At 47.2% G+C, this 19812-nt stretch overlaps 1 protein-coding gene across 1 annotated transcript in view; it reads right to left on the bottom strand.

Moving 5' to 3' along the window:
• The window catches only part of WNK3 (WNK lysine deficient protein kinase 3), a 102345-nt gene that overhangs the window by 23648 nt on the left and 58885 nt on the right, over nucleotides 1–19812 (bottom strand). Inside the window, exons 13-16 of the mRNA XM_056850223.1 lie at nucleotides 14160–14315; nucleotides 14009–14060; nucleotides 9111–9248; nucleotides 5762–6594 (exon numbers count right to left, since the gene is read on the bottom strand). Of these exons, the coding sequence (XP_056706201.1) occupies nucleotides 5762–6594; nucleotides 9111–9248; nucleotides 14009–14060; nucleotides 14160–14315 (1179 nt within the window). The remainder of the gene's footprint in view (nucleotides 1–5761; nucleotides 6595–9110; nucleotides 9249–14008; nucleotides 14061–14159; nucleotides 14316–19812) is intronic.

The raw sequence follows: 19812 nt of genomic DNA, 5'->3' as shown, positions 1-19812 counted from the left end.
GCCGCTTGCCAACCTGCAGAGAGACGGGGGGGGGAGAATTTCTCTCTAATGAGTTAGCCCAGTGGTTAGACAGCAAGGGAATACAGCACAGACTTGCTAACCCGTGTGTCCCCCAGGAAAATGGAGTTGCAGAACGAAGGATAGGCTATTTGAAATCCATGCTGCAATCTCTGTTAGAGGACGCTAATCTAAAGCCTAGGTTCTGGGCAGAGGCAATTAAGGTCTCAAATTACCTCATCAGCCGTCTATGGACATCCAGCATCGATAACATCCCCTATACTGCTTTGTATAAGAGAAAACCATTACTAAAGCATCTGTTTGGTGCCAAGGCATGGGTTAATATACCTTTAAAGCTAAGGAGGAAGGGGAGGAAAAAAGTCCAAGCCGCTTTTATTCCTCGGGTATCAGAATGCTGCAAAATCCTACCGTTTTGCTGATACCAATAACAAAATTACGATAAGCAGATCTGCCAACTTTGGTGAGTCATTTAATTGGGAAAAATTGCATGGCTCAGATGAGATCCCTGACACAGTGTTTATGCCCTCTAAAGAGCAGCAAGGAGCGACTTCCTGTAGAGCGTTTGGTCCGAGCGCCATTGTTTCCTGGGGGCTCCCAGGAGATACCGAGAGTCGTTTAGATTTGGAGTGCAAAAAGCACTCCAACTCGGTCCTAAATAGTGGATTGGGAAGCAGGAAATTCCCCTGCAGCCTTCAAGAGCGGTTTGGACTCCCATATTCTCTGAGAGAGCTTTTATTAAGCCTCTCTTAGACTTGGAAGTTGTCCCCGCCGGCACATAGGGGCCACCATTGCCACGGACGACTCTTTGGATTATAGGCTTTGACCTCCTCTATACATTAACATCAAATAATCTATGAAAAGAACAAGAAGCCTCACCTTTGGAAGTCAGAGTGAGTAAAAAGACACTTTTTGCCTTTATCTTGATTGAGAAGACCTGAATGACGATACAAACACCTACGAAAACCGGCGACTCCCTGCCCAGCGTAACAAGACTTTTAAAATAAACAAATGCCATTAAATGAACTGACTAAGACCTTATCAACTTGATCAGTGAGTAGACGCAATAAAAGGGACTTTTGAATGACTTTACAACTACCAATTAAATGCTTTGAGGGGAGGGAGGGAGACGAAAACCTTCCCCCCCCCCCACTTCCGGCTTTCTTTGATTCAATGTCCAGCCACGTCGCCTCTTAAGACCGGAAGATAATAAGAAGGGCTTTGTTACCATCGAAAAGACAGGGCAGATTGGAAGACTTGAAGTGAATCTCCCCGGTGTAACCATCAAATCGTTCCTACCACTTAACCACCGAGAGGAGACGACGCAGGGTCTATGATACTGCAGTTTCCTGTCTACTTTCTTTTCTTTATCTGTGCTGCTTTGAAGCGTAATTGAGGATATCTTGAAAATTACAAAGCCTGCTTCTATATAAGAATACAAGCAGATATGTCAAACAAGAGGATGGAAGAGATGTTACTCAAACAAATGGACATGTTTGCAGTGCAACAAGATTTAGTCTTTGAAAAACAACAAGCGCTCTCACATCAAGTATTTCAACTAGCTGAGGTGATGAATATCCTATTTAAATCAATTAATGGAAAACTGGACACAATTATTGAGGAGATCCACGATATGAAGACCCAAGATATGACAACAATTATGTCAATGGAAAAAATGACAATGAATTAGAACAATTTATTTTTAAAGAGGTAGCTGCAAGTGACCAGCTGGCAATGAGAGAGAGCAACATGAGAGAACTCAATACCTCTACAATCTACTTGTCTGAGTTACTGCTGACAGGAGGAACATTATTATCCCAAGAAAACACTTCCTGGCAGCCAGCGATGGAGGGAGACATGACGAAGGATTTTAGCAAGAAGCTGCTGGAAATTTTAACAAGAAGCCAATGGATACAATCACTGGGATCTTTTTTTACATTTTCAGAGGCCAGAATTGCAGCTACTATATTGAAAAACGGGGGGTGGGGATTGGGAAATAAAGAAGGACTGGCAGATCCCCTCCCAAAACAAGATAATGGCTAAAATGATGCTTATTTTGGGGGTGTAAGGGAGCCACGGTGGATTTACTTTGATGAATTTCTAATGGGAAAATTTGTTTATGTATTGATCTAATCCATTTATTATAGAATAATAGAATGTTATATAGAGACAATGATGATAATATTATAACTAGGTAGGACTTGAAATTGCTTATAGAAGTAGTATAGATGGCTTAAAGCAAGTCTGTATGAGAGAAAATAAGGATTAGAAATTAATTTGAAATGCAAAAGTGTTAGAATTAGTGACTGAAGAAGATGCGGGGAAGTCACATATAGTAGATAGCATTGAATATTATAGATAACATATTCTCAGTAATAGCAATGAATTTTTTTTTGTTACAAGCAGTTACAACCAAATATATTGTTGAGATATGTTTATTTTTGTTGAATTGTAGAAAATAATAAAAATAATTAAAAAAAAAATAAAGAGCAGCAAGGAGCCAGAGGTAACGGTGGTTCTCCGGCTAGTACTCCCAGGAGGGAGAGTGTAGAAAGTTCAGACAGCTCAGAAGGAGAACGTTCTGACACTTCAGGGGGAGAAGCTGCAGTCAGGAGATCTGAGAGGAGCACCAAAGGTGTGCCACCGGTGAAGTTTGGTTTTGAAGATTGTGATCATGTTTGCAATATGGATGCTGAAAGCTATGAACCTGACAGCAATGAAAGTGTATTAGCTGAAACTGAAAGAGATAAGCTGTTGTGGTTCAGAGCTAGGAAAGCTGAACTGGAAGCTTTGCAATAGCTCAAGGTTTTTTCTCACACTAATCTACCAGGTGGTGGTTTGGTAATTGGCTGCACCTGGTTGTGAGACTGTGAAGTCATGAAGCAAATACCTGGTTTTGAATTAAGGCAGGAAAGCATGGTCCTAAAATTAAACAAAACTTTATATGGTCTCCATCAGTCTGCTAGAGAGTGGAACCATTGTTTGACTGATGCTATCAAGAAATTAGGATTCAAGCAGTGTGTCTGATTCCTATTTGTTTTCCAAATGTTCAGGACAGAAAGAGTGCTTTGTGACATCTTGGGTAGACGACCTGTGTTTAATGACTAATAATAAAGGTGACAAAGAGCATTTTGAGAAGCTACTTGGTGAACGTTTTAAACTAAAATGTCTTGGCAGACTAAGTAACTACCTGGGAGTGCAAATAAGCAGAGGTGAAGATGGAATGTTTTACAACAGCTTCTGGAGAAGTTTAAAATGTTATAAGCTAATGTTGTAGACTCTCCCATGGTAACAGGTTATGTGAATGGAGAAACAGAGGGACAGGCAGAGTGTGATAGAACGATGTATCAATCTCTGGTAGGAAGCCTGCTGTATCTCACAACCTGGTCTAGACCAGACGTATATCAGGCTGTGCACTGCCTGAGTAAACAATGCATGTCACCAACAGTAACTGACTGGAAGGCAGCAAAAAGGGTGCTAAGATACCTGAAAGGATCTATGCACAGGAAGCTGTGCCTTAATGCTTATGATGGAGAACTGGTTGCCTATTCTGAAGCTTCATGGGCAGACCAGTCAAAAGCAAAGTCCACCAGTGGGTATGTGTTATATCTGGGCAAGGCTCCAATTCACTGGAAGTCAGTGACTCAGTCATTCGTTGCAATGAGTACTTGTGAGGCTGAGTACAGTGCAATAAGCGAAACAGTAACGCAGTTGGAGTGGTTCATGTACCCATTGAAAGAACTGCATGTAACTGTAAATGCACCTGTTAAAGTATATACTGACAATGCTGCAGCAATGAGGTTGGGAAAAGAGCAATGTTTCAGAAGCAAGAGCTAGCACATAAGGATAAGATATCAAAATGTGGCTGATGCAATAAACAAAAAGGATGTATATATTGTAAAGTGTGCAGGTGAAAGAAACGTGGCTGATCTGTAGTGAGTATTCAAACAACTGGTCCAATTATTATAACAACTTGAGAAGGAGTGTCAGAGTATCAAGTTGATTGTAATAATCTGACAGTAACAGCTGTGTGATAGCTGTCAGATCTGAGAGATCTGAGAGGTCAAAGATGATGTCAGCAGAAGCAATAGCCTTGCTGGTACCAAAGGGAACTGCAGGAATCCGGATCTGGGCAGTTTGCTGATGCAATGCTTGGCACAGGTCCACAGGTGGCCTAATTCAGATCAGCTGCAGTGAGTGTATATAAGGCTGTGTGACTGCTTCTGTAACACCAATTATACCAATTACAGCCTGGAAGTAGTAGTGGAGAAGTGTACATGATGGTATGTTTTATCTGTGCACTGTAAATAAAAGACACTGTTTCTTATAAAGCAAGACTGCTGGTGGTTATGTCCTGGAGGAACTCCTAATCCACTTGCTTCCACGTCAGTCTCCCAACCCTCCCCCAGTTGCCTTTTTTTCTTAAGTGAAAAGCTCTAGACATAAGAACATAAGAAAAGTCATGCAGGATCAGACCCAGTAGTCTGTTCACAAAGTGGCCAACCAGGTGCCTCCAGGAAGCCCACAAGCAAGACGACTGCAGCAGCATTATCCTGCCTGTGTTCCAAAGCACCTAATATAACAGGCATGCTCCTCTGATACTGACACTTTAGCCTTTTCTCACAGGAAAGGCACTCAACCCCTTAAGCATCTTCATTGCCCTCTTCTGCACTTCTACCAGCTCTGCGGGTTTTTTGCAGCTGCCACAAACCAAATAAACATTTTCATCAAGCTCAACGCTAATCTTGCTGGTCTATGATGTTACTGGACTCCAATCTATCTCTTTTACTGCAGAACGACACAGCTACCCTCCCGAAACTATCTTCATACAAAGTTTTAAAAGAACATCTTTTTACCTCTTTAAACTTGATATTAGAATCATAGAGTTGGAAGGTACCACCAGGGTCATCTAGTCCAACCCCCTGCACAATGCAGGAATTTCACAACTATCTCCCCCACACACACCCAGTGACCCCTCCTCCATGCCTAGATAGCCAAGATGCCCTCCCTCTCATGAACTGCCTAAGGTCATAGAATCAGCATTGCTGACAGATGGCCATCTAGCCTCTGCTTAAAAACCTCCAGGGAAGGAGAGCTCACCACCTCCCGAGGAAGCCTATTCCACTGAGGAACCGCTCTAACTGTTAGAAAATTCTTCCTAATGTCTAGACGGAAACTCTTTTGATTTAATTTCAACCCGTTGGTTCTGGTCTGACCTTTTGGGGCAACAGAAAACAACTCGGCACCATCCTTTATATGACAGCTCTTCAAGTACTTGAAGATGGTTATCATATCCCCTCTGTTTTCTCCTCTTCAGGCTAAACATACCCAGCTCCTTCAACCTTTCCTCATAGGACTTGGTCTCCAAACCCCTCACCATCTTTGTTGCCCTCCTCTTAACACAGGGAGCCCCGGCTTCAAGCAGTACGTGAATGGTTAAACCCTCTTCCTTTCCTGCCTGGATCTGATCCAAATTGCAGCCACATGCACATGCTAGTTCGTTTTTACAGGTTAAAAACAGCCCCGTGATCTCCATCCCATGTGGTTTGGCCCTGAGGTTCCGGATCTTCTGCCACGAAAACAGTGGAAGGTGGGAAAAGACATCGTGTTGCAAATAATCTACCTGGAGAGGATGCTTACCTATTAGTTGCCAGCATCCGTTAGGCTGCCCGGTGTGTTATGATTTCACCCGCTGCAGGACAAACTGTTTTCAAGACCAGTCCCAACCTACCCAACGGGTACTCACATGCATGCAGAGATCGCCGGGTGAGGAAGTGATAACGATGTGCTCCCTCTGCAGCACTGGCAAACCCTCAGGATGGCTGGCGGATGGACTGAGCGTACCCTGGGGGTCCAGAGGCTCAGCAGGGCTTTGCTGGGTCTCTTCGGGGGAGTTAGGGTCCTGGCCGTCGGGGAGCAGGCAGGGGAGCGTGTCTTCGGCAGAAGAGGAGAATGGAGACTCCACCGCACTCTGCGTGTCTTTCTGGCTCTCGGGGGAGGTTCCCGACAAGCTGTGCTCCTGGTACAGGAGTGTCCGCAGCTTCTCGTCCAGCGTCTTGATGTTGTTGTCGGTGAAGTCCATCTTGGGGGGGCCCTCGCTGTCTGACTCCAGGGTGGAGTGGAGGGAAGAGCCTTCCTGGCCCGGGGTCTGGGCCAAAGAACCGGCCTGTTCAGCGCTTGCTGAGTTATCTGCTCCCTCAGCGGCTAGGGCGGGGCAGGGGGTCAGTGCAGAGGTGGACAGATTCGGGTCAGCGATGTCAGACATTGGTTGGGGCACATCTGAAGACGAGTGAATGTCGTTGGCTTGGGTCTCTGCCCCCAGAGAGGAAGCAGGCTCAGGAGCGACACCCTCGTTGTTGTCACAGCCAATGACAGGAAGCAAGTTATCCGTGCTGTCTTCTGCGTGGTGAGGAAGAACCAGCTGCTCAGTTTCCAACGTTTGAGGTTCAGGCGCCACACTGTCGCTCGCTGGCTCACTTGAGCTGGAAGAAGGGGTGAGCCTGCGCTGGTTTCCAATGTTTTCCACAGCCTGCGGACAATCCTGGGGGCTGTCTTCTTTTGGGTTCTCCGTTGACAATTCTGCAAACACGAGAGAGGAATCGGCAAGGCTTATCACCAGAACACTAGGGAAAGCCATCTTGCCTTTAAAGGCTAGAATCTCTGTTCACTGTGATCACCAGGTGCCTCTAGGAAGCCTATAAGCAAGACGACTGCAGCAGCATTATCCTGCCTGTGTTCCACAGCAATCTAATAGAACAGGCATGCTCCCCTGATACTGGAGAAAATAGGTATGCATCATGACTAGTATACATTTGGTCTAGTAGCCATGGATATCCCCATCCTCCATAAGAACATCAGAAAAGCCATGCTGGATCAGACCAAGGCCCATCAAGTCCAGTAGTCTGTTCACATAGTGGCCAACCAGGTGCCTCTACGAAGCCCACAAACAAGACGACTGCAGCAGCATTATCCTGCTTGCGTTCCACAGCACCTAATATAACAGGCATGCTCCTCTGATCCCGGAGAGAATAGGTATGCACCATGACTACTATTCATTTTGACCAGTAGCCATGGATAGCCCTATCTTCTTAGATACATGCCAATCTGGCAACCTCTATCTGTGATTTTGGCTTTGATAGCGTTTTCCTTGTGAAGGACACAGCAACTTTGGGACTGCTTTATTGTCATTCCTCAGTGACCCCAAGAAGCATTTTGGTTTTGACTGAATCCTCTGTTGAGCCTCAAGGCTGGAAGTGTCTGATTGTTGTGGGAAGCTGCTGACAAACTGAAATAAGCTTCCTGGGTAATGACTGTATACATGGAGTGGTGTGGGGGGAAACGGCTAACGGGGAGCAGCCAGAATTTTTGGGCTGCTGCTGTGTTTTGTTGCATTATACATATGGTCGCATCCCTGTAAGAGATGTTTCTCTTGAACCCAACCTCTTAAATGCTGGAATATTTATTCAGTCAGGAAAGGTTTTCCTTTTTGCTAGCAAGGTTTAAAAAGCAGGAATAGTCCTGATAACCAAACCTGTTAAAAAAAGAGAGAGAAAGTGCTCTTGTATCTGGCAACTGTACCTTCTCAGCAAAAGCTACACACGACACTGAGAAAAAAAAAATAAGGATCATTTAGGAGGGGTGGCAAAGACACAAATCAGTACTGATCGAGTGCGGAAAGAAAACCACCCCAGCAAATCTACCTGCAGCCTTTTTGGCACAGAATGCCCCACTGAAACGTACAATGAGTCTCAGAAGAAGAAGAGTTTGTTTTTTTATGCCGACTTTCTCTACCACTTAAGGAAGAATCAAACCGGCTTACAATCACCTTCCCTTCCCCACAACAGACACCCTGTGAGGTAGGTGGGGCTGAGAGAGCTGTGACTAGCCCAAGGTCACCCAGCTGGCTTCATGTGGAGGAGTGGGGAAACCAACACGGCCATCAGATTAGAGTCCGCCGCTCATGTGGAGGAGTGGGAAATCGAACCTGGTTCTCCAGATTACAGCCCACCGCTCTTAACCGCTACACCATGCTGGCTCTCGGGTCATGAGGTGGGCCCTGCTTCCTGACCGAAAGGGAGTGGAGATCCTGAAGGATAAAGAACAGCCTCCCATGTCTGTGAGAAGTTGCACTTAAAGGAATTCTATGCGGGCCATAATTAGACGAGGAATTGAGAATAAAACTGGTGATATCATACTGCCCTTGTACAAATCTATGGTGAGACCACACTTGGAATGCTGTGCACAGTTCGGATCACCACACCTAAAAAAGGATATTACAGAGCTTGAGAAGGTGAAGAAAATAATACCAAAATGATTAGGGGAATAGAGCAACTGTCCTATGGGGAGCTGTTAAGACGCTTAGGGCTGTTTAGCTTGGAAAGAAGGCGGCTTAGGGGAAACATGATAGAGGTCTATAAAATTATGCATGGTTTGGAGAGAGTGGACAGGGAGAAGATTTTCTCCCTCTCCCATAATACCAGAACGTGGGGTCATCTGCTGAAGCTGGAGGGTGAGAGATTCAAAACAGATAAAAGGAAGTATTTTTTCAAACATCACATAGATAAATTGTGGAACTCCCTGCCCCAGGATGTGGTGATGGCTACCAACTTGGAAGGCTTTAAGAGGGGAGTGGACACATTCATGGAGGAAAGGGGTATTCATGGCTACTAGTTAAAATGGACACTGGTCATGATGCATACCTATTCTCTCCAGGATCAGAGGAGCATCCCTATTATCTTGGGTGCTGTGGAACACAGGCAGGATGGTGCTGCTGCAGTCGTCTTGCTTGGGGGCTTCCTAGAGGCACCTGGTTGGCCACTATGTGAACAGACTGCTGGACTTGATGGGTCTGATCCAGCAGGGCTTCCCTTATGCTCTTATGAGGGGATTCTTTTCCCAAAATAGGGCTCCAGTCCACCGCCAGGACTAAACCCAACCTGCAGCCTTCCTAGGTGAAGCCATCTGCTGTCATTCAAAGCAAAGAGACTGAGCTTCCTGCCGACTATAGTCTTCAGTCTGTTCTGGTGACCCATTACTGTCCCAGAGACCAGTAAAAAAATGACCAGTGCCTTCTTTTTGACCCATCACAGACTCACCTGCTGTTTCCTGACCCCCTGGATCAACTGTAGTTGACTGGACAAGAGCGCAGGGGGCCTGAGATTCTCTGTTCCTTATTGTCTGATTGATGCAAAACCTCCAGCGCCCAACGGGAGATGACTGGGGAGCGGACTCGCCTGGAGGAAGAGAGAGAAAAGCCATAAGGGGTGATCACGCCGCTATCATATTAAGAAGTGTGCCACAACAGCAAAAAGCCCAAGAATTGCATAAAAATATATGGAGCAATAGTGCTGCTGCAGTGAGTGGGACACTTAGAGGCATTGTTGTCCAGTAATCTGAATCTTAAAATCGAAGTAGGCGATACACAGGAAGTCCCGTGCCAGGAGTTCCTGGCATTTTTTTTAAGTCACTTACCTTGCGCTCAGGGGCACAATCTGGATTGAGATGACAACATGGGGGGGCGTGTTAAATTTCCACCTCCAGCAGCGTTCCCCCCCCCCCCAATCTAAAACAGCTGCAATGAGGAAACTGAAATTGTTGAAGTCTTTCTATTCCTTGGCTCCATCATCAACCAAAAGGGAGAACTGCAGCCAAGAAATCAGAAGGAGGTTGAGACTGGGAAGGGCAGCCATGAAGGAGCTAGAAAAGATTCTTAAATGTAAGGATGTGTCACGGGCAACCAAGATCAAGTTAATTCATGCCATAGTATTCCCCATTACTGTATATGGGTGTGAAAGCTGGACAATGAAGAAAGCTGATAGGAAGAAAGTAGATTCCTTTGAAATGTGGCGTTGGAGGACAGTGTTCCAGATACCGTGGACCGCCAAAAAAAAAACAAATCAGTGGGTTCTAGATCAAATCAAGCCGGAACTGACCCTAGAAGCTAAAATGACTAAACTGAGGCTGTCGTATTTAGGTCACATTATGAGAAGACAAGAGTCACTGGAAAAGACAATTATGCTAGGAAAAGTAGAAGGCAGCAGGAAAAGAGGAAGACCCAGCAAGAGATGGATTGACTCAATAAAAGAAGCCAAAGCCCTCAATTTGCAAGATCTGAGCAAGGCTGTTAAGGATAGGACATTTTGGAGGACGTTGATTCATAGGGTTGCCATAAGTCAGAAGTGACTTGACGGCACGTCACACACACACAAAACAGCTGCAGGGTGATGCCGCGTGCCCCTTTTGGAAAACTTGGTATCATCACATGTAAGTTTTCCAAATGGGATATACACAGCAGCCTCCTGAGGCCGTTTTAAATTAGGATAATGGTGCAGGAGGGCAGAGGTTTAACCCTGCCCCCAAATGCTGCGATCTCAATTCAAATTGCCCCCTCCCACCGCACACACGGCCAGGGGCTTTTTCAAAAGGGCTGGGAGTGTATTGTCTGACGAGGCCCGAACTGGTTTGGCCCTGAGTTTCACAAGCTCTGTCTTCATCTGTCACTGAGAAGACACCCTCCCGCTGCACGTCTTCCTCGCCTTGCTTGCTGAGATGGAGGGTTTTTAAAAAACAGCATTTCCGAACAATTGCTACAGTGGTGAGGAAGGAATCCTTCCTGCCTGTCTCGGTTCGTCAGTATCGACCGGCTTCCTCTTACACCACTCTACATAGCATAGGTAGTTATGTTCCACACACACACACACAAAAATACACATGACTTATTTAACAGTGATGGATAACAAAGATGTAGGTTTTTTAAAAAAAGAATTTAAAGCTGCTTCCACGGGATACCCCCTTTCGCCACCAGTGTGTCCCCTTTGCAAGCTTAAGACTTTTGCAACCTTACTCTACCCACTTGTCTTGTACATTTATGAAGCAGAGTTCTGCAGATGGAACCATTTTGCCTTTGCTCAGATCCATTGGCTTTTCCTGCCTTAGAGAGTCTTCATGGTAGTACCCACCAAAATGGTAGGCGTCTGACCATACCCACACCCGTTGTTTGCCACAGGCTGGATGTGCACTCATATTGTGGAGCCTGCCTTGACCAACTCATCTCAGAACCGTATCTGTTTTCACTAAAATCGCTCCTGGACATGTAATAACTAGCAAGCCAGGTTGTATCCCGGCAATCCTGTCCCTGCTTCAACAGTGCAGACCATTAGTTCTTACGCCGCCAATTCAGCTGTGCTTCAGCTGAAGCAGGAATATAACATTACCAAAGTAGCTTGCCCGTGGAAGAAACTCCAGTTGTCCAGCAAGGAATGAGGATTCAAGGGTGCGCCGTACAACAGGGCTTTAATTCAATTTCAGCTGATTTCCTTCTAATCCAATGTCTCCTTCCAGACCAAGGGTGTCAAACTTAAGGCCTGCGGGCCGGATCCTGGCTCTTGACAGCTCTTATCCGGTCCGCGAGCCAGCCACCCACTCCAGTCCTGATTTGGGCTGGCGAGGCATGGCCCGACCAAGTGACATTTATGTCCTCTCCAGCCCTCGTAACAAATGAGTTCGACACCCCTGTTCTAAACAAAGGCTCTCTAAGTCTTTAGCCAGATTTAATTGCATGGATCTATTTTATTACAGAGAGTTAACTGCACTCACTTTACTAAGGACAATTACTTGTCCATGACTTTCAAGGGGTTTGTGTGTGTCTCAGGGGCTGTGGCTCAGTGGCAGAGCATCTGCTTGGCACGCAGAAGGTCCCCAGGTTCAATCCCTGACATCTCCAATTAAAGGGACTAGGCAAGTAGGTGATGTGAAAGACCTCTGCCTGAGACCCTGGAGAGCCATGAAGAGGGGTTGTGGTAGAGCATCTGCTTGGCACGCAGAAGGTCCCAGGTTCAATCCCCGGCATCTCCAGTTAAAGGGACTAGGCAAGTAGGTGATGTGAAAGACCTCCGCCTGAGACCCCGGAAAGCTGCTGCTGGTCTGAGTAGACAGTACTGACTTTGATGGACCAAAGGGTCTGATTCAGTATAAGGCAGCTTCGTGTGTTCACGTGTGTTCAACCCTCCACCATATGCAAAAATAATTACATCTACTACTTGTAACACCCTCTTCTTATAGAAGAGAAAAGGAACACACATCAATATGCCCAGAATGCTAGCAATGCAATAGACTTGGCCACTGTGAAGCCATCAGTAGAATGTAGGGCTGGAGTCCAGAGAGCTTCTTTCAGGAGCACCTAAGGCTTTGACACACCTAGGAAAACTTTTATTTCTTTTGGAAAGCACAATCTTGTGCCGTATCACAACCTGCTTTTGAAGGCCCTGCTCAGTTCCAGAATCGGTTTACCATGTAGTAAGGGAGGCTGCTCTTTTAGAAATACACCCCAAAGCCCAATACCAGCACACAGAACTAGTCACAGAATCACAGAGTTGGAAGGGACCATCGGGGTCATCGAGTCCAACCCCTTGCACAATGCAGGAAATCAATAACTACCTCCCCCCCCACACCCCCAGTGGCCCCTACTCCATGACCAGAAGATGGCCAAGGTGCCCTCCCTCTCATCATCTGCCTAAGCTCATAGAATCAGCATTGCTGACAGATGGCCACCTAGCTTCTGTTTCAAAACCTCCAGGGAAGGAGCACTTACCACCTCCCGAGGAAGCCTGTTCCACTGAGGAACCACTCTAACTGTTAGAAAGTTCTTCCTAATGTCTAGATGGAAACTCTTTGATTTAATTTCAACCTGCTGGTTCTGGCCTGACCTTCTGGGGCAACAGAAAACAACTCGGCACCATCCTCTATGACAGCCCTTCAAGTACTTGAAGATGGTTATCATATCCCGTCTCAGTCTTCTCCTCTCCAGGCTAAACATACCCAGCTCCTTCAACCTTTCCTCATAGGATTTGGTCTCCAGGCCCCTCACCATCTTTGTTGCCCTCCTCTGGACATGTTCCAGCTTGTCTACCTGAGGTTCCTTTGGAGTCCTGGCCTAGGTTTTCAAATGGCCCAGTCCCCCGGGGACAAAAAGATACAGGGAATCACAGCTAGTAGAAATTATAAGAGGACAGTAGAAGCCCAACCTGAGAAAAAGAGCACTGGCTCTGCTCTGTTCTTCCAGGGCCATACCAGAACCAGAAATATAAAGACGGCTCAATACTAATAATTAATGCCTGCTGGAATAAAATTATGAACAGACTCTGATGTCTTTGAAGAGCAGCCCGTTGTGGCAATTGAGTGGTATTGTATTGCACCAGAGGGTGCACTTAAGTACACAGATGAGGGTGAATTCCTATTCCACTTTCCACTAAGGGAAAGTCAACAGGCAAGAGAGGATCTTATCATTTTTCAACTATCATGCCCGGGTTCCTTACTCAGAAAGAATTGTGACTTAAAACAAATTTGCACCATTCATAACCAATAGGAACAGTTACAGTGCAATAAAAACAACAACACTTTCCTAGGAATAAGCCCCGCTGTATAGACCTGAGTAGGATTCTGAATAGAGCCATCTAGGATTGCTCTCTTAAAACTAGGGAACTTTTACACCTAACAAATTACTCTGAATAACACCACTAACTATATGGAATGAAGGCTAGCTGGCTTTTTTCATCTCCCCTCGAGACAAGTTTGGAGCCACCGACAACCACAATAAAGGGGTTTATTTTCTAGGTTCTTAAAAGTCAAACCCAAAATCAATTTTTGCTCCATTCTCAGCTACACAGAACCCACTGGGGCCATACCTCTTAAAAGCTTTTATCCTAGCCTGAAGCTGGCCATATTTATCCTAGCCTGAAGCTGGCCATAAATCACTCAGACTTTCAGAATAATGATCAGAACCAAAGCACAGAGTTAACAATATGCAGCCGAAGCACATATGAAGAATACCGTTCTGAAAGTCAACTACTAGGTACAGATTTAAAGAACAAAAACCAGCACAATTGACAGAAGGGAGTCTGTTTTGTTCTATGACTTTCACCTTTAAGGAGGAGGACGAGGATGGGTTGGTTGGTTGTGTCCTTCAAGTGTCAAAGGTTTTAAAATAGTTACTTACTGCCAGTTTGAGTAGATGCTGGGTTTATCTGAACTTGTTCAGACGATCCTGTCTGAATTAAAAACGAATAGATGAATATAAAACGGGAGTTTCCCAACACAAGCACACACCTTCCCAGAACGCTTGGCATGGCTAAACAAACGGGACTTACTTGGGCACAGGCTGGATCCGAAGGAGCGACGTCCGCGCCAGAGGCTCTCTCTTCCGCAGGGAGGCTACGGATGATATCCTGAGCCTGGCAAACAACAGCCTTCAATTCCTCCACAAATTTCTCTTTCTCACTTTCCAGCACAAAGTTATCTTCGACCTAATGTGGGAGGGAGGGAAAAAATCCAAACAGGGATGAGATATAACTTAGCCGTCCAAGCTGAAGGAGTAAATGTAATAATAATACGAGGAAACCGCAAATGAATCAACAAATTGAGCAAAATTTTTGGATACCGTGATATAATCAATAGTGCTCATCCTATCCCCCACCCAGTATGTATATTCTACTGGATGATCCCCAGGGACAACACCATTCAAAATACAAAGATGAAGCCGACAAGTCATTTGTGCTAAGAGATATCCTGCATAGTTACATTTAGAGTCTTTACATTTTCTCATAAAAGGAAAATCGAGGTTCCCAGTATCTGGTGGACATGTCTTATATTTAGCATATAATGTATTGTCATCAGGGCTTAATCTAGCATTGAAATCACCCCCTACTATGACATACACTCTGAAATACATTCACAAACATGGCTTGAAGAATTACTGTTATTACAAAATGTAATGAAAACATGGTACTTACCAGGAAAAATGTTCTAGAAAGGGGAAACATTTTTTTTCAAGTGATGCTAATTCTCTGCCCCTGCCCATGTCAAATATCAACTTCTCATATGCCATTAACATACAGTCCTTCTACTCCATGTTATACTTATGAACTTTCCAAAACAGTAACTCCACTTAACATCAAGAAAGCTCCTGCATAGACAAAACTGCTGAAATTCGTAACATACTGATTTTAAAATCTTATTGCTATTTTGAACATTCAATTAAAAATATTGTGTTCCAATCCACTCTGACATGGAGCCAGCGTGGTGTAGCGGTTAAGAGTGGCGGACTCTAATCTGGAGAACCGGGTTTGATTCCCCGTTCTTCCACAGGCAGCCTGCTGGGTGACCTTGGGCCAGTCACAGTTCTCTCTGAACTTTCTCAGCCCCCCCACCTACCTCACACGGTGTCTGTTGTGGGGAAGGAAAGGTGATTGTAGGCTGCTTTGAGACTCCTTAAAGGTAGAGAAAAGCGGGATATAAAAAAACCAACCCTTCTTCTTCAGGGGTCTCCAGCTCGAAAAGGTAATGTGAGGGTCTCTGTCTTTGTGTCTCTGCTTTCCATCACCTGCGGTGTTATCAGTGAACTCGTAAAAGCAGTTCACACCTTCTGGTCTCAGGCGCCAGGCCTGATGGCCCATGTATCTTCCCCCCCGCTGTTCTTCCTGCCAGTACTCCCTCAGGCCGGTGCGGCCTTGGAAGTGTGATAGCCGCACCAGACTTCCTGGGATCCGTCTGATGTTTTGTATTATGCCAAGCTTGTAACTTCCCATAACAATAAGTGTGAACCCCAGTGCCCCAGTGCCCTGGAGTCAATATATTCTGTAAACCCGTATAGCCCCTCACTTGCAACTTTCTACCTGTGCCTGTCTCATCTCCTGAAGGCTTCAATAAATCTATTGTTTCTGTATCAACGTCTGAGCAACTGATTTGGAGAAGCAAACTCAGAGAGGGGGATCTCTCACATTAAGTTGCAAGTCCTTGCCTCTCGGACTGCAGCTGTACCGCTTTGGACAGAATGTCAGCCGACGAGGACACCACCCCTAACCCCGATGCCCCCAAGGAACCGGACGAGCCGGAGAAGCCGGACCCGAAGGAGGAGGGAGCCAAGCCAAAGAAACCGAAGGGTAGCGCACCCGACCAAGATCGGGACGGACGTCCCCGGGGGCTTACTTATTGGCTGGACTCTCCCAAGGGCTGGTCGCTCTCGCGGACTGCGGCGAAGGATCGCCGGTTGGCCTTCCCCAGCACGGGACTCGAAGGGGACCCGGCCCGCAAAGAGGCCCTCATGGAGGAAGAACGAAAGCAGTGGCAGGAAGACCGCCGGGCTATGCAGGAGCAGATGGAGATCATGCAACGCGTAATGGGTGAGATGGCCACGACCCTAGATGCGCTGAAGTTGCAACCTCCAGCCGGTGCTCCCCCAGACGGGGCGCCGGTAGTTCCGCCCGCAACCATGATAAATGAGGAAACTGCCAAGAAGTTGGGTGTCCGGCGCAAGCGGCTTCCGGGACCCCTCCGTTTTTCCCAAATGGACGGGAGTGACTTTAAACGGGGCCCTGTGACCCACAGAACTGCAGCCGTGATTATGTCCGTGGGGGAACATTGGGAACGGTTGTATTTCACCATCGCCCCTATTGTAACCCCTGTGGTGTTAGGGATGAACTGGTTAAGGGGACACAATCCCTCCATTGATTGGGTTAAACGGGTGCTTTCCTTCCCCGAAAACCCCTGTGGGTTGCATGACAAGGAACGGGTACTCAGAACTCCAGCCGCCGCACTGGTAGGGTCCCCCGCCCCAGTCTCTCCTCAATTACCCTCTGAGTACTCGCAGTTTACTGATGTTTTCGATGTTAGAGAGTGCGACGAACTGCCTCCCCACAGAGAAACGGACTGTGCCATCGAGATTGTAGGGGAAGGCAAACTGTCTAAGGGAAAGGTTTACCCCATGAGCCCTAGTGAAAAGACTGTATTGCGAGACTATCTGGATGTCAATCTGGCGAGGGGTTTCATACGCCCCTCCAAGGCTCCTTATTCAGCCCCAGCTTTCTTTGTAAAGAAAAAGACGGGAGATTTAAGACTGTGTATTGACTTTCGCAGACTGAACGCAGTCACCCAGTCTAATGCTTACCCCCTCCCTCTTATTCCTGACCTTCTAGCACAATTAAAGGAGGGCCGAATCTTCACCAAACTGGACTTGGTAGAAGCCTACCACCGCATTCGCATCAAAGCAGGAGACGAACCCAAAACGGCCTTTTCCAGTTGTTTTGGGATGTTTGAGTACCTGGTCATGCCGTTCGGACTTTCGGGGGCTCCGAGTGTCTTTATGCAATTAATTAATGAAGTTTTGCATGATTTACTGTTTCGGGGGGTGGTGGTATTTCTCGATGACATTCTTATTTACTCTGAGACCATGGAAGAACATGTGCGCCTAGTGCGAGAAGTGCTCCAGCGGCTGCGGGAGCACAAACTGTATGCTAAGGTGTCCAAGTGTGAATTCCACCAACCTTCTATTACATTTCTGGGGTATGTGATTTCCCACCAAGGGTTGGAAATGGACCCCGCCAAGGTCCAGGCGGTGCGGGACTGGGAAACCCCCACTACCCGCCGCCAACTTCAACAGTTTTTGGGGTTTGCCAACTTTTACCGGAATTTCATTCCCAACTTTGCCCAAGTTGCGCTTCCCCTCACTGCCCTGTTGCGTACCAAGGACAGGGGGGCTAGCGCCGCACTCCCCTCAGCCCGTCTGCAATGGTCTCCCCAGTGCCAGCAAGCTTTTGAACGTTTAAAGCTACTTTTTTCATCCGAACCCGTTTTGGCTCACCCGGATTGCACCAAGCCCTTCGTGGTGCAGGTGGATGCCTCGGATGTAGCCATGGGCGGGGCCCTATTGCAGAGGGATGAGGGGGGACGGTTGAGGCCATGCGCCTACTTCTCCAAGAAGTTTTCCCAGTCCGAAATCAACTGGGCCATTTGGGAGAAGGAGGCAGCAGCGGTCAAACATGCCCTTACCATATGGAGACACTTCTTAGAGGGGGCCGAGCTGCCGTTCGAAGTGTGCACAGATCACAAGAATCTTGAGGCTCTCAAGGGAGCTAGAAAACTCAATGCCAAACAAATTCGGTGGGCCCAATTTTTTGCAAAATTCCGGTTCACCCTCAAACATGTCCCTGGCAAAGAAAATGCCCTAGCTGATGCTTTGTCACGACTTCCCCAGTATCGCAACGATTTCGATCGCCCCGTCGACTCCCTGTTCACTCCCGAACAGCGAGGGGAAGTCCCTGGCTTGGCCGTCACCACCCGATCCCAAGCCCGCCAACCGGAGACCCCCCCTACGCTCAAAGGTATCCCGGAAGCATTCCAACAGCGACTCCGGGACGCCTCCTTACAGGAGGAGGAGCACCATCTCCTCCCCACTGGCTTGGAACGAACCAACACTTGGTGGGTGCAAGGGGGGAAACTATATGTCCCATCTTCCCTTCGCAAAGAAGTATTGGGACTTGTACATGGGGCCAGGCTAGCGGGTCATTTTGGTTTCATAAAAACGCTTCACCTGGTTCGAAGGCAATTCTGGTGGCCCGGTATGAGATCTGATGTAGAGTTGTATGTGCGCAGCTGCCCCACCTGCGCCACAGCCAAGAAACGGATGGGAAAACCCCCGGGGCTTCTCAAACCGCTTGAGAACCCCTCCCGTCCCTGGGAAGTCATCGCCATGGATTTTATCACCGACCTACCTCCAAGTCGGGGGAAAACGGTTCTCTGGGTTATCACAGACCTCTTTTCCAAACAGGTTCATTTCGTTCCATGTGCAGGTCTTCCTTCAGCCCAGGGCTTAGCTAAACTGTTCATCACGCACGTCCTCAGGCTACACTCGATCCCGAGGAAGGTCCTCTCCGACCGGGGGGTCCAGTTTGTTGCCAAATTCTGGCGGGCTTTCCTAAAGTTAATGGGAGTGGAGGAACAGGGCCTTTCTTCCGCCTATCACCCCCAAACGGATGGTCAAACGGAACGAGTAAATGCGGTAGTAGAATGTTATTTGCGTTGCTATGTAAATTTCCACCAGGACGACTGGGTCGACCTGCTGCCATTTGCCGAATATGCGTACAACAATGCGCCTCATTCCTCTACCGGCTTTAGTCCCTTCCAAGTTATATACGGGACGGATTTTGGCCCTTTCGGTTCTGCCCCCGTCTCGCCAGAGCTCCAGTCTACCCCTGATCTTCAGGAGTGGATTCAGGTGGTTAAATCCACCTGGCCATGGTTGCTCAAAAATCTGGAAAGGGCAAAAAGCAAGTACAAGGAACAAGCAGACAAACACCGGTCTCCGGGATGGGAACTCAAGGTGGGGGAGCAAGTCTATCTGTCCACCAAAAACCTCCGCTCTCTTCGCCCCTGCAAAAAACTGAGCGACCGTTATGTTGGACCTTTCCCCATTACCAGAGTAATCAACGAGGTTACCGTGGAACTGAGTCTCCCTAAGACTCTCAAGGGGGTTCATCCAGTCTTCCATATAAGCCTCCTCAAACCTTATGTAGCAGCTCCCCAGTTCCACCCCCCTCCCGCTCATGAGATTCCTACCGTAGTAGGAGGGGATACCCATTTGGAAATATCCAAGGTTTTAGATTCCAAATGGAAGAAAGGGAAACTGTTTTACTTTGTTCGCTGGAAAAACCTTGGCTCCGCTCATGACGAATGGGTGGCCGCACCCCACATGGCAGCTCCTCGCTTGGTCCGAGAATTCCACCTCGCTTATCCCGATAAGCCTCGTCCTCTCGGAGGGGGGCCTTAAGGGGGGCAGAATGTGAGGGTCTCTGTCTTTGTGTCTCTGCTTTCCATCACCTGCGGTGTTATCAGTGAACTCGTAAAAGCAGTTCACACCTTCTGGTCTCAGGCGCCAGGCCTGATGGCCCATGTATCTTCCCCCCCGCTGTTCTTCCTGCCAGTACTCCCTCAGGCCGGTGCGGCCTTGGAAGTGTGATAGCCGCACCA

The sequence above is a fragment of the Euleptes europaea genome, chromosome 1 (assembly GCF_029931775.1).
Source record: "Euleptes europaea isolate rEulEur1 chromosome 1, rEulEur1.hap1, whole genome shotgun sequence".
NCBI classification, from domain to species: domain Eukaryota; kingdom Metazoa; phylum Chordata; class Lepidosauria; order Squamata; family Sphaerodactylidae; genus Euleptes; species Euleptes europaea.
Note: the sequence above shows the minus strand (reverse complement) of the source record. Positions and strands in the feature narration are given on the sequence as shown.